The following is a 14,546-nucleotide window of genomic DNA, read 5'->3' on the forward strand; positions in this document are numbered from 1 at the left end:
TCCCTCTTTTCTGCTTTTGTGTATTGCTTATGTAGCTTCTGTCTCTGTTTCCCTAAAATTATTATTTCCTTCCTTCACCATGTTGTTCTTTCCTTTTTTCTTTTCCTGTGGCCCCCTGCTTCCCATGCATGTGCACTCCCCTTTGAAAGTTGCTTGGAAATGGGGGTTTGATTGTGACAGTGTTCACTGTATATACGCTTGTAGAGCTGATGCCACAGAGTTTTATGAAGGAGGCTAGCAGTTAGGAGAGCAAATAACCAAACAAGTGGAAATATGCTGTTGGGGTGTTTGGAGGTAGAAAGAAAGTTACTTGGTTAAGTACCATCATGTTGGATGGTGGGTTGAAACACTTTCCAGTGGGATGTGCTGCTGATGGTGTTGCATTCACCTGCTTTCAGTTTTTAAAGCTTCAGCGGCATATTTTTAGGTGAAATTTAATTGAGGTGCCTGGCACTGTATGTTTTAGCAAAAGCTTGGCATTTCTATCTCTTATTGGCTTATGGTGGTGATGGGTAGTCTTTGAAAGTGGCTCTAACTTTAGTCACCTTAGAGTTCAGTTGGTTGGAGAACAGTTTGGGGAGACTGAGTGGGGATTAAGTGGATTACATTATTAATATAACTGCTTGCTGCAGCTAGATGTTGTTTATGTGCTGTCTGTTGCAAAGTTCATGGGATACGCAATGCCAGAGGCTTAGTGTCACACGGCTCTCTCTGTGGCACAAAACTCACAGTTGTTCCTCATCAGTAAAATCTCAAAAGCTGAATCCTCATCTGCAGAACCGGTGAGGGGACTTCTCTGTGCACTTCTGCACTTCTACATGCTTTCTGTGATTGGCTGTGTTTGCAGGCAGTATGCTTTCCTTCTCTTTCAGGAGGTGTACGTTGGCAGGATGGGAAGGTCTCTGGGACTGTGTACAGTGGTGAAGAGAAACTCACCTGTCTGCTAGTGAAGGTAAAGTGCAAGCAGTCTAACTGTGCATCTTTGTAGCTATCCTTGGCATCTTCAGGGTGACCAGAAACCTCTCAACATTGTTCCAGCATCTTTCAAACTAAATAGGGAAGATCTGAAACTAAGACTACTTGGCTGTGAAGACAGAGCCTAGGGTAAATGTAGGTGGAAGGGCTATTATTAGTAAAGCATTTGGGCACTGTAGAGCTGGCCGAGTGCCTGTCCCTGTGAAAACACCATGTAGAGATGTCTAGGATCCAATCAAATGAGATGTTTTGAGTAAGAAAGTAGGGAGTTGGTTACAAGTGAACTGGAAACTGGTACTGACCTTGTAATTCAGGGAATGGTAGGAGGCATAAAATTGCCATAGATCGATTTCAGCAGGCCTCCTGACAGATGTGCCTTTGCTGCTGACTAGAGTGAAAGCATCCTTGGCTGTCCTGTTAATGGGAGGCTGTGGAACCTTTGGACTGGAACAGCTTCGCTGAGCAAAACTAAGTTCCTCTTGGTTTAAGCAAAAAAGAAGTTTGTAATATGTTTTTTGGCTTTACTGTGCGGTCCAAATCTTACAACAATGGAGCACTGGCATCCTTCAGTGCTGTCTTTGTTAGGTCTGTTTACCTACTCAGAAACTTTTGCCTTTGAGAAGGCTGGAAAATAATGTAAACAGCCCAAAGGTCTGTTTTCAAATATATCCACTTGAAGAATTTTCTTGCTAGAAAGGGAAGTCTAGCCTTGTTGCTCCTGGGAACAGCTTTTATAACAGCTGTAATGAGCTCTGGTGGTTGCTATTGCTGTTTTCTTCTGTGTTGACATTTTCTTTGCCACTTCTGGGGGAATGTAAAGCTCAGAGCAGACTTTCTAGAGGGGCCTCAGCTTGGACTGAGTGTTGTGGAAACATTCCCTCTGTTCGTGCTGATTATTCGCTGGTTTATTCTTCTGTATTTCTTTTAACATCCTTGCAGTTGCTTTTTGATCTTGACTGCAGGAGGTCGGAACTGGCCTGTTCCAGTCTTATCCTGTGAGTTCGTGGTTGCAGAACGAGCATGAAATACTGGTTTCCACGGCCACTTTTGTTGCAGTGTGGGTGGACGTTTGTGCTTTTCTCGCTGCTTTAGAATTCCCCTTTAATAGTAGACTTGAAAACGAGTTCTACAAAGTGAGTTTTTTGGCCTGCTTTGTGTAAACCAATCATAGGGTGCATATTGTGTTCTTTTTTTAAAGATAGCTGAATGATTAAACCTGCCTTTGCAACAAGAAATATTGCTATGTTATAGAATCACTCCAGAGGCCAGAATGCCCTAAAAAAAACACATGATTTTTTTTTTAACCCCTTAGCTGTAGCTTCTCAGCTTGTGGTATTTACCTAAAGCAGGAGTGAAGTCCAAGGAGATCTGCAATATTGTTACAACTAAATACAGCTAACTTGCTTATACAGTGTGTAGGGTGAGTTTTTGAATCTGCACTGATAATCTATAGTGCTTCACCTGCAAGGCTAAGTTTCTGTCTTTGTTTTCTGAAGGTTTATGAAGAGTTTGCCTGGAGTAATCCTCTCCATCCAGATATATTCCCCGGTTTGAGGAAGATGGAAGCAGAAGTAGTAAGGATTGCCTGTACGCTCTTCAACGGGGGCCCCAACTCTTGTGGTGCTGTAAGTAGCCTGTCTTCAAGTGTCCCCTGACCATTTTGGATATTTCTGACTTCAAGTGCAAATGTACATTCTGCTATCCAGATGAGACTGAGGTCAAGCTCATTCTTGTATATGTCATGTCTACATAGCTGAATGGAAGACGGTTGCTACTTGCTCTGCTTGGTGGAGCTTTATGAGAGACAATTCAACTTGAGGAAGTAGTTTTCTAGACAAGGCCATTTACTTCAGCTTTTTTTCATGCTTTTAAATGATACAGGCTTGATGGCATTTGGAAAAAGAGAACCAGTTTAATGTAGCCTGGCTGGTTGTCAGTGTGGGATGGCGAACAGAGCAGTGTCACTTCGAGTAGCTCCCCTCAGTCTTAATCTCTGAACTGGAAATCTGTGAGCCTGCCAGAACACTAAGATTGAGAACAGGGCCAGCTGGCTGGCTGGCTGGTCACCAACAAGCAGCTTGAAGTGTTGGTGATCAAGCAGGCATGGCACGTATTGTCATCTGTCCAGCTGGAAAGCTGTCTTTCCAGGCTTATGTGGCCTTCCACTGTACTACAGTGGAAACCAGTTTTAAAGCCTTGATAGAGTTCCTAGCAAGAGTCTGGATGTGTGTTCTTAAACTGATGCTTTCAGAGTTAATCAAAGAGCAAAAATGTGAAGTTGCATGGTGAATTATTGTCATGAAAATAAGCCATGGGTTCTTAGGCTCCTCTCTCTTGCTTTACCTTTTTGGTAAGGATCCTGACTTCCATAGGCCAAATTCCTTCCTTGTTTACATGGTATGTGGGACCGCAAGGTCTTATTTCCTAGCATGGCAGTCAGGTGCAAGTGGGGTACAAACAGGCTGCTTAATAACTTGCAAAGAAGTAGTTCTGTTTCTGAGAAGAATCCAGATGAGATTTTTCAGAGACTGGGCATGAGATGATTGCTGTCTGTAAGTATGCTAGGGAGGGAGAAGGCTAGCGATGGCTGAAGATCAATATGGGAAGGCAGTGTTGACGCAAGAGCTTATGAGGTGAACTGGCCTTGAATGGGCTTAGTCTGACAACTGGAGACTTGGTTGTGTTAAGGCTACTCTAGTACTTACCTTATTATGGTGGGTGTAGTTGGGACTAAACTCCAGCTGGATCGAACATGAAACTTGACTGTGCAGTGTCTGGGAGTATAAGATGTGATTGCTGTTGATAGCAGGAGGTTGTACCCTGTGGCCTGACTTGTTCGCTCTGCACTGTATTCCTTGTGCTACTTTCAGGTTTAGAGAGGGAACATCCTGCTTTGCTTATAAAAAGTATTTAACCTGACCTCATCTGCTTCCTCGTTTGCAGTGCTGAGAACACTGGTGAGATTATCACTGGAGTGGGGTAGAGGTTGGGTCTAAAGCTGTTGAAACTCATCTTTATGAACAGTTGAGATGTCAACTGATAGAACAGTCAGATAGCTCTATGACACTTATTTTGTGCTTGGAGATCTTTGCTTGCTGAAGCCTGCCATGTGTATGTTCAGTTTTTGTTACATAAAGCATTGTTGTGAAAGTGTGAACCTTGGCCCTGTGTGCTCTTCCACTGAAATTTAAAAGTAAAATTACCTAAGAGGAGAAGTCCAGAACAGGTAAAAAACTGCTCCAAAACAATAAGACAGTGATCATGGCCAACGTGAGATGTCCACAGATGCTCTCTGGGGAATCCTGGTTTTCTCTCTGTCTTCCCCATCCTTCTGAGCATTGTGGCACAAACCCATGACTAAGATTCCAACAGAAGCAAAGGAAAGGGTGGTGCGTGCAACCTGCCATGGAGTTACGCTCTAACTGGTTGAACAGTCAAATTTGCGGGGTAAAGAGGGGTGGTTGAAAAGTTGATTGGCCAGAAACAGAAGATTAATTGCATCCCTATAATTATCTTGTCCAAACAAGTCTCTCCAGTGGACTTTTAGTCTTCCTCCCACATTGCCCTTCCTGACTGTGAAGTGTCTAGAGTTGCTAATCATTGATGGAGAGATGTGGGTGTATATATGGAGGTCACATGGTCTTTAAGTAGCTGGGCTCAAAGACTTCTCTTATTTTCTTCTCCCCAAAACAGAATTAACATTTCAGAATTATTTCTGGAGGCTTGGACAGTTACATAGTCATTTACAGAAAGCATTTTTTTCAAACTGACGCTATACTTGCTGTCTCTGGAAGGCCCTGCTGTAGGAGGTTCCTCAGACTGATGCAGTTACCCTTCAGTAACCAGCGAGGCTGTATAACAGAGATGGCTAAACCAGGGAGAGTGCAATGCTGTGAGTTATCTTTATTTTTAAATTGATTTGTTCAGGAGGCTTTTACTACTGAGAATGCTTCTGGTTTACTTGATTCAACTTTTGCAGTGTTGAAAACTAAAACAAATGTTTTTTTTCTGAATTTCATTATTGCCATCTCTGAGAAGCAGTGTCTTAGTGTCAGGTCCCTGTCCACTGGTTTTACTGACTGGACTGAAGCAGCCGAGACTGCTTGTCCAGTTTTGTTGGTGCCTGGTGGTGGTGCTTGAAAGCAGATAGAGCTTGTTGGAGTTTCTGGAGAGTGTATCTTTAACTATGCTATGTGGAAAACACCAAAAGTTTCTGTCTGTGCTGCTCAGTGAGGTAATTTCACTTCCTCTGTGCTCCAATTTCCATGATATGTTGCAAGACAGCATTTTGTGGGGCTAACACTCTGCTGCTCAGTCTGGGCGAAGCAGCACGATGACACATTTGTGCTGTTCCCAGGGCTTTCAGCAGCCTGGGGATCTCTGCACAGTCCTGCCTTGTGTCACATGGACATCTCCCAAAGCAGGATCTCTGGAGAGCAGTCACCTGCTTCCTTTTTGAAGGTTTTCCAGTATCTTTAATAAATACCAAAATGAAACATGAGTTTTTAGATTTCTGAGTATTAAATCAGATGAGCAGCTTGGATTATTTACAGGAGCTGCCTTTATCTGAGACACGGGGGCTATAATTCTCCTTTGTTTAAACATGGGCATAAAACCGCTAACAGGGCCCTTGTGGTGGGGGGCGTGCCGGCATGCCTTTTGCCTTAAATTGAACTGAGAGATGTTCCAGGTTTTTAAGCAGTTTTAAAAAGTAATCACTTTCAGTGGTGGCTGGATGCTTCTTCTTTCTCACTAATTACTACTTTTTGTTCTTATTTTTAATAGTTTTGTGCAAGAGCAAAGAGACAGGAATTGGTGATTTTTGGTGCCCAGGAGATTCATATTCTTGCAATTATTTGGAAGGACTAATTAAGCTCAGCACATAGAGGAGGAATGGGAGGAGTTTGTTCTTGTCTGATGTGTGCATGTGTTCCTGTTCACAAGATGCTTTGTTTTACGGTGCTGGCTCTGTGGATTTCTCCTCTAATTTGGGGAGAAATCACCACTTTTATTCAAGCTTCAGTGATTTTTTTGTTTTAGCAGTTTTTTGAACTTGGAAAAGAAAGGCCAGCTTTGAAGTGCAGGGGAAAATTTGTGTGTGGTGCATGTGTGTGTATTTGATGTCAATCTCTATGAATTCTGCTTTGCACGTTGCAGCTGAGGACAGCAGAAACCGGGCAAAATCAGCAGATGCAAACCTAAGCCTCCTGTAGAACCATTTTGTCTCTTGCCTCCAAATTCTGGGGCATCTAAACTTTGTTGTAATGTTGGCTGCACATTTGAGGTAGGACTTTAACAGTGAAATGTGAGTGATGTGTCTTGGGGGGGCTTAAACTCTGCAGATTTGTCAGGTTTTATCTGTAGCGATGAGTGGGTCACCTTGAGAGAGACAACTTGGGGAATTTACAGCCTGCAGGTTTACAGGGTTTTTATGTGAGTCTGCCACGATGTTATGACCGTGCAGTGGATTGTGGTATATATTTACTCTAATGCTACCTCAGAAATAAATTGTAGTTTGCTTACTTATTCATGCGGTACTTAGGTCAGTGAAACTTTTGGTCAGTTTTGTCTCCAGGGTCTGAGTGGATGTGTTTCCTAAGGTGAAAACGCAAGCAAAACTTTAGAGACCATGAACCGAGATGGTTCTTTTATGTCAGAGTTTGACAGGGATACACAAGTGGCATGGCCAGAGGAATCTTAGAATAGGGACTGTACCTCTTATTGCTGTTTTAAATGTCGAAGTTCTAGAGCACTGGAATTCAATGGGAGGGAGCGATGGAAGTGATATACCGAGTTTAGAAAGCAGGAGGGGTATTTTCCCCCTGTGCTTTCCTTTCTTCCCTCCCATTTAGAAGATAATAAATAAATCAAGAACAAAAAAGTGTGTTGCCTTTTCCACACATTTGGCCTGGCTTTTGAAGATAATGCAGGGTTAGAAAGTGGCTTAAAACAATGCTTGTTTCCAGCCCCTTTTCCCCATGGCATCGCTTGAGCCTGTGGACTTTCATTTAGAGGAGAGAAAAAAAAAAATACGTGTGAGCCATTGGCGGGTGCTGAATCACTGTGTGTTGGCCAGCTGCCGGCATGCTGCAGGCAGCGTGGAAGTTGTATCCTGTGACAGTGATTCAAGCCCTGGCTATAGCAGAATGAGATTGCTGTTGATAACTAAGCTGACAAAGCCTGTAAAGGAGCAGACTCCCTCTGCAGGTATAGAAGTGTGGACCAAAAGGATTTGTGCTGTTGTAGCTACGCTGAAGTTGCTGCTGTAGGTCAAGCTGCTTTGGTGCATCTCCATGGCAGATATTCATGTTGGTACTGATGTGCTGACTGTGGGCCAATTTAGGAAGCTGATATGGCTGAAATTCAGCTTTTTGGGTGGATTTTCAGCTGCCTGAAGAAGCTTTCTGTGTGGTCAGCTGCCTGCCAGTCTTGGTGGTGCCTGGGGAGAGGATCCATCCTAGAAACTGTTCCTTAACTTGCATGGGAGCAACTGCTGAAAAGTGTTGAGACTGGACTGCCAAAACCTGTGTGTGGCTCAGCATTTCCATGCAGGCGAACAGCCAGACTTTGAAGAAAGGTTTGTTATATATAAGGGCAAGATGTTGGTGTTTTGGTGGGAAGATCAAAATGGGAACAAGACATTACAGAGGCTGCTCTTTGAAGAGCAGATTGTCTAGGTGAGACTAGAGGTAAGGGCTGCTTGCTCAACAAGGAGCAGGCCTGGTTGTACAAAGCGTCTGGTGTTCAGTAACGTGAATCCCAAGATCCCCAAGTCGTGCCTAGTAAAGTTTTCACAATCTTTGCAATATTGTAAGCAATATTGCAAGCAGTGTTACAGGTATGCAATAATCCCATTCCTCTTCTCCCACCTGGCAGTCAGAAGGCAATCCATGTTATACCAGCTGAGGGTTTTTTCCCCCAAAAGTAATAGCTGACAATTTCCCAGATCTTTACATAAGAAGGGCTGAGAAGTGAATGACACAGCCCATAAAATGCTTAGGACATTGTGTTCCTGCTACCATCTATTTGCTTCACAATAAATGCAATGATTTCTTTATCCAGTGCGAGGCCCTGTTAGGGTTTCTCTGCAACAGCTGTTGCTTTAAAAATACCAAAAAAGCAGAAGTTGTCTGTGATGTGACAGTCAGTTCCACACTGCCTGTGGCGGCAGCTGCTGCTGGCTTGGATCATGTTAGGAACAAATGTGGTAGGCTGTTTTATGTGCCTGTGAACTTTGTTCCTTATCTCTGTACTTAACATTTAGTCAATGTCAAGCAGTCACACTTCTTTGCATTTTGAGGATTTGCAGCTATATCAGCTGGGAAAAACCAAAGGAAAACACGACTAGCAGATGTCATAAGGCATGCAAATGTGATTGCATCCTTTTTTTGTTTAGTTTTTTGGGGGAAGAGATTAAAAGGGGAAATTGCAGTAGGTTCAGCAGATTTGAGGATCAAAATTAGTCCTCTGTAAGTGCTATAAGTAGCTTTTGATTCCTCTCTTTCACCTGCACTTCTGCATACCTGTCCTAAGTACCCCTCATCATCAAGTTATGGCTTGCCCAGTGTAGCAGTCAGTCAGTCCTGGAGGGTGCTTGAAAAGCCAACCTCACATTTTACTAGGTTAAAATTTTACTTTGTAAGGTTTGTGCCCACACATTTTCCTGTCCCCTGCATGCCAGAACTTGCAAAGGCTGGCCAGAAAGAGACAGTCCTCCCATCTGAGGAATTTGTTCCTGTAAAGTTTCATTTATTTATTTGCAACAGCTCTGGAGTTCTAGTATGTGGTAGTAAACTTGATCAAACAGCTTATGCATGTACCTTCCTTTCTTCCATGTCCTGATGCAAACCTGCTTGTTCTCCTATGGCCAGGGTAAAGAGGGCTGGGACAATATAGCATGGGTAGTGGTTGTGTGGATACCAAGGGACTTGCTGAGGAGAGTAATGCAGAAATTCCTCCTGGTGTAAAATTTCTTGGGTCCTTGAGGACTTACAAGCTGTGGCCTGATGTTGACCAGACCTAGACTGGCCTCTGCAGTGAGGAGGTGGGAGAGAGCTCTGTGGTCTGAAGTACTACAGGTCCTGCAGAGGGTTTATAGTTCAGGAGTGGTGCCAACCTTGAGCTGGCTCCGTGTCTCAGTGTGGCACTGCTCCAGACCTGATAAATCCTGCTGGGCTTCAGTTGATTTAATACAGTATCAACTTCGTTGTTTCCTTGTAAGTGGCATAATTAATCTGTAATCCAGATAAACAATCCCCAGGTAATCAAGAGCTAAGTATGTAGTAGTAGCTTCATGAGGTGTGGTCATGTTTGCTAGCTAGTGATTGTGCAGTATGGTCCCCTCTTGTTAGGCTTTTGAGTTGAATAATTTTTTTGTTTTCCCTTTTTTCTTCCCCCTTTAAATAGAGGAGTCAACATTTACTTCAGTATGGACACTTTCAAGCTAAGTGTCGGAAAGCTACCGTGAGCTGTTCAGTGGCTTCTGCTGCCCTTGAAAACCTGAGTAGTCCTGTGCATCTCTTGCCTCTGAAGCATCTCCAGGCAGAGATGCTGTGGCAGCATCCCTTTTTTGCTTTTTGCTTCCACAACATCTATGTGAATGGTTGTTTTTCTTGTTTGCTTCTTTTCTTCACAACAGATGACATCTGGGGGGACTGAGAGCATTCTGATGGCCTGCAAGGCGTACAGGGACCTGGCTTACGAGAGAGGAATCAAACAACCAGAAATGTAAGCAGTACCTCTACGGCTTGGTTTCTGCTTTGGGGACTTGTGGGATTTACTGTTCCTTGTGAGTTGAGGTAGCTGCCAAACCTCAATATTTCTTCATTTCGTATCTCATTACCACCTCCTCTTTGTACATCTATGAAGGAGGGAGACCTGGGTTGAAAGAAGTAGTGCAAAAGCACAGGAACCTTTAAGCAGCCTGGGAGGCATGAATGTTGCTGGGGGGCGGCTATGGTAGCTGTGCTGTGCAGATGTATTTTGGCAGTACCTGCATGCTACTCTAGACAGAGGCTGCTCATATCAGCTTGGGCCCTTCTCAAACGGAGATCTCAAAGTCAGGCCCTTTGAAGTTTTTAATGATTTTGATTTATTTAGATCAAAGAGGGCTTAGCCTGAAAACTCTGGGACTAAATTTCGAGCTGATTGGAGCTGAAATGAGGAATTGTGCTAATTGTTACACTGCTAATAGAGGATTTGCTTTCTCTAATGTGCTGCTTTTTTCTAGACTATGCATGAAAAATACTTCTCTGGTTAATTGCTTATGAGGGGAAAATGTAAAAAGAGATGAAAGACTGTGTTGTTCATCTTCTGCTGAATTCCTGTAGTTCTTTTCTTCCCTCTCTAACATTTCTGCATGCTGTTAATGGCCCTGATAAAGATATGATACCTCAGAAAACAAGGTTCATTAAGGCTGTTCAGCCACTGCCATTCAAGATGAGAAACAGCAGTTGTGTTCATTTGGGATACTTATGCTGCTCCATCCCTTCTGTGTTGTGTCATATGGCCCACACAGGGAGGGTGGCTGGTTGGAGATGGTACAATATTGTTTGATATGACAAGAAATTAGCTTTCTTGGGAATTCTAGTTGCTGGTTCACAGAAGACCATGCAGTGGAATAGAATTACTTTAATAGGTTTTCTCTGAGTTGTTCAAGATTGAGTGCCCCTCGTTTTAGTTCAGAACAGCATGTGGCCTTTATTCTGTCCCAGAGACTGGTTTCCCCAGTGTCTTTCTTTTTTTGGTCTGTATGATTTTTGGCTAGTTGAAACATGCTGTTGGCCTGTTTGTGACCTGTGTCACACAGATATATCTACAGGTTGAATTTTTCTTTACTCTTTCCCCTCCTGTTCGGGGTAAGGCTTAGGTGCTGCCTGGGTTGACATATGCAATCTGCTACTTTTCTAGGTTGGTCCCAGTGAGTGCTCACGCAGCATTTGACAAGGCAGCACACTACTTTGGACTGAAGTTGATTCACATACCATTGACCAAGTCTATGGAAGTGGATGTTCAGGTATCGCTTTAGGCAGCACAGCACTCTTTTCTGTGGGAAATTAGCGTTGTACAGCAAACAGCAAGAAATCTACCTATCTGGTGGCAAGTCAGTGGGTAGAGAGGGATGAACGAAACAATTGGATGCATCCCTTTGTCCTGTGTGATTCATTTAGAATCAAATAATTTCTGTATTTCAGAAATAGGCCCAGGTTTCAGATGAAGGAAAACAAAAGCATTCTAGTATTTCCCAGTAAATGAGTTAAATGACTCAGTTGATGTCTGCTGATGCTTGTAGCTCATTGCTTTGCTTTCTGTAGGCTTTGTGGGTTGTTTTTTAAGACCAGATGCTGCATGTTTTCACTTTTTGTCTTTTTTGGCAGGATGGCACTTGGTAAATGGAATGTGTGCATCTTCTCTCTTTAAATCTTCAGGCAATGAGGAGAGCTATCTCGAAGAACACAGCCATGCTGGTCTGTTCTGCTCCCCAGTTCCCACATGGAATTATGGACCCAATTGAAGAGGTGGCAGAGGTAAGGTGTCCCTAGGACTTCTGGGTTCTGTAGTCATAAAACCAGCATGTCCTTCTGTACAAGAAGATCAGAGGGGTTCCAGGATGCCAACCAGTGAATCTGGTGGGTGGAGCATACTGTCTGGGAGGGTATTACTATCTTCAAATCAGGTGTTAATCAACAGCAGGGTATGTAGGATGTGATTTGGAAGCAAGGAGCAATATGGGAGTATTTTCTTGGTACTCTAACTGCTGTGAGAGGGTGTGCTTTAAATACCAGAAGTTATCTCCGGGCATTGTCATAAAGCTGTTTGTGTGGGGCTGGATTTTGGACTTGAGCTGGTGCATGCGGTGTGTCGTAACAAGGCAAAGCAGCAAGTCTTTTGTGCTTGCTTTGTCTCTGAGCTCTCAAGTCTGTGACATAAACTTCTGCCATAACTGAAGGTATGTATTGTGTATGTGACTTAGAGCTCTGCCTCACCCACTGTGAGACCAACCAGAAGGGCTCATTCTTTGATACCTGAAAGGAAATCACAGCAAAATAGTCCACCTGGTAAAAAGGCTTTGATTTAGGATCTACTGGTTGTCGCAAACTTGGTGCAGAAGTGTGAGGAATGTGTGGAGGGAGCAGGAATCAGGGGGCTGGGATCTCATTTTTCAAACACGCCTCTTGCTTTTTCTCTCCATGCTCCTGGTGCTTATTTTGTATGTAATCAGCCAGGGCCTCTGACCTTCTGTTCATTTGGATTACACCCTTACACTTTATTGCAGATACTCATTTTAAGCCACGTTGTCTCATCTCTTTGCAAATACAGCAAACTGCCAAAATGCGATCTTATTTTTCCTCCTGCTGGCATTTTTCACGTATGTGGAAGGCAGGAGAAGGCATCCCACAAGTAACCAGTCCTTCCAGATCTCCTGTTCTCAACAGCTTGAGAGCTGATGCTCCCAAAGGGTCCAGGAAACGTTTAATTGTGAAATCCAGAGTACTATTTGCTGACTGGAGTTTGGGTGCCCCAACCACATTGTTTCCTTGCCCGATTGTGTGTTACTCACCAGAATCTCTTGTTCACATACAGCTTGCGGTGAAGTACAAAATCCCCTTCCACGTTGACGCCTGCCTGGGTGGTTTTCTTATTGCTTTCATGGACAAGGCAGGGTTCCCTCTAAAGCATCCATTTGACTTCCGTGTAAAAGGTGTGACCAGCATTTCTGCTGATACCCACAAGGTAAGAAGCGGGGGAGAAAGGTCTTCTGATGCTTTCATTTTTGGGGGGTGATTCATGATGCTATCCCTGCCTTCAGGTGTTTCTGCTCTGCTACCTGGAGGAGTGCTGAAGTGCAGGGGTAGGAGCTGCTCTATTAAGATGCTTTGTGTAACACACCAAAGTACAGCCAAATGGGATTTTGGTGACTGCATGCAGTGAGTGCTTGAACGTGTTCCTGTGCTCTCTTACTGTTTTTTAATGCTTTCTGTGCCCCTTGCAGTATGGCTATGCTCCCAAGGGTTCCTCAGTGGTGCTGTACAGCGACAAGAAGTACAGGAGCTACCAGTTCTTTATAGCACCTGACTGGCAAGGAGGCATATATGCGTCCCCCTCCATGGCAGGCTCCAGGCCTGGTGGAATCATAGCTGCATGCTGGGCAACTCTGATGCACATAGGAGAATCGGGATACGTTGAGGCTACGAAGAGGATCATTAAAACGGCTCGTTTCCTTGAATCAGAGTACGTGTGCGCCTTAGTGTTTTGATTGTGTTCTTTAACCCTGTTAGGAACTCCCTTCTCCCAAACTGCTTTTATTTCTCTGGCACTTTTCTTTTTCCCTGGATAAGCTATAGCATGTTACCTGCTGGGCATGGATCCCCTGGGCAGTTATGAGAGAAGATGCTTTGTTTATGCCCTGTGCCAGAAAACTGAGAGGCACAAGAGAGGAGGGGTGCAGGCATCTTTATTTAGCTGGCTTGACTTTGAGAGTTTCTTCTGCCTCAGTCGTGGATGAGGGAGAATCTGGGAGGTTGACAGAAGAAGGGCTGTACTATTTTGTTGGGGTGCTTGTGTTGCTGTGTGAGCTGATGAGCTGATTTTCTCTGCTACTCTGTCTTCCCTTGCTTCTCTGTCTTACCTCTTTTCCATTTCTTCCCAAGCTCTGCTACTCTGTCTTCCCTTGCTTCTCTGTCTTACCTCTTTTCCATTTCTTCCCAAGTTCACCTGATTTTAGGGCCTGTATTGACCCGAGTTCTTTTGCAAGTCCCAATGGCCTGGGCTGGTTGTGTGATTTTTTTTTTTTGTCCTTTTTTTTTTTTTGTTTTGTTTTGTTAGGAATGTGCTGTCATCTGTTCCCTTCTGTAGCTTTTCCTTTAGGGCTTCAAATGGACAGAATGTCTGGCCCCTGTAACCTTGGTCAGTCATTTCTTTTCTCCTTTTTCTTTTTAAGGCTGAGAAAAATGGATAGTATCTTCATTTTTGGAAAACCTGAGGTGTCTGTCCTCTCCATCGGTTCAGACACTTTCGACATTTATCGATTATCTAATTACTTAGCTGCAAAAGGATGGAACTTAAATGTCCTACAGTTCCCACCAAGGTGAGTTTGTGGAGACCAGTGGAGATGTGCATAGTTAGGGTATGCAAGATGGTTGTCTTCAGGCCATTTAGCTCTTGTGGTTTGCTGAGTGGCGTTGTCTGTATCTGATAAATTTTATATAGACTTTTCCTCTGCAGAGAAGGAATTTCTTTTGTAGTTGTTGATATATAGCAGTCACTGTAGTGGGGATAAGGCAGTAGTAATTTTAATGAGCCTGGCAGAGGACATATGTGAGGCTCCCTTTTCTATTTACCTCCATCTAATACAAGCAGAAAAATATAAATAGCCAGGGCTTTATCTCATGTTAGTTAACTGAGGGATTGTAGATTTATTTATTTTTAGTATCTTCCTGCTGCCCACTGAAAATGAAGGTAATTGAAAGAACAGTGAAGGGCTGATAATTTTCAGTGATCTTTCCAGCCTGGTGTCGAATGAATGTTGGACACTACTTAAATTGGTGGATGTTGGTTTTCTGTGGGTAAAA

The 14,546-nt window shown here is 43.6% G+C and overlaps 1 protein-coding gene and 1 long non-coding RNA gene across 5 annotated transcripts in view; one reads left to right on the forward strand and one right to left on the reverse strand.

Annotated features, from left to right (window-relative positions):
- SGPL1 (sphingosine-1-phosphate lyase 1) overlaps positions 1-14,546 on the forward strand; it is a 32,427-nt gene that overhangs the window by 14,012 nt on the left and 3,869 nt on the right. For all 4 annotated transcript variants that reach the window (XM_056351393.1, XM_056351394.1, XM_056351396.1 and 1 more), the window contains 8 exons: positions 873-952; positions 2,472-2,600; positions 9,614-9,702; positions 10,885-10,990; positions 11,403-11,501; positions 12,559-12,708; positions 12,968-13,206; positions 13,916-14,062. In XM_056351393.1, the coding sequence (XP_056207368.1) occupies positions 873-952; positions 2,472-2,600; positions 9,614-9,702; positions 10,885-10,990; positions 11,403-11,501; positions 12,559-12,708; positions 12,968-13,206; positions 13,916-14,062 (1,039 nt within the window). The remainder of the gene's footprint in view (positions 1-872; positions 953-2,471; positions 2,601-9,613; positions 9,703-10,884; positions 10,991-11,402; positions 11,502-12,558; positions 12,709-12,967; positions 13,207-13,915; positions 14,063-14,546) is intronic.
- Positions 13,413-13,909, reverse strand: LOC130154834 (uncharacterized). Its single transcript, XR_008823867.1, has 2 exons — positions 13,663-13,909; positions 13,413-13,603 (listed from the first exon to the last, which is right to left on the reverse strand). It is a non-coding gene; the product is annotated as an uncharacterized LOC130154834 (long non-coding RNA).

The sequence above is a fragment of the Falco biarmicus genome, chromosome 9, assembly GCF_023638135.1.
Source record: "Falco biarmicus isolate bFalBia1 chromosome 9, bFalBia1.pri, whole genome shotgun sequence".
NCBI lineage: Eukaryota > Metazoa > Chordata > Aves > Falconiformes > Falconidae > Falco > Falco biarmicus.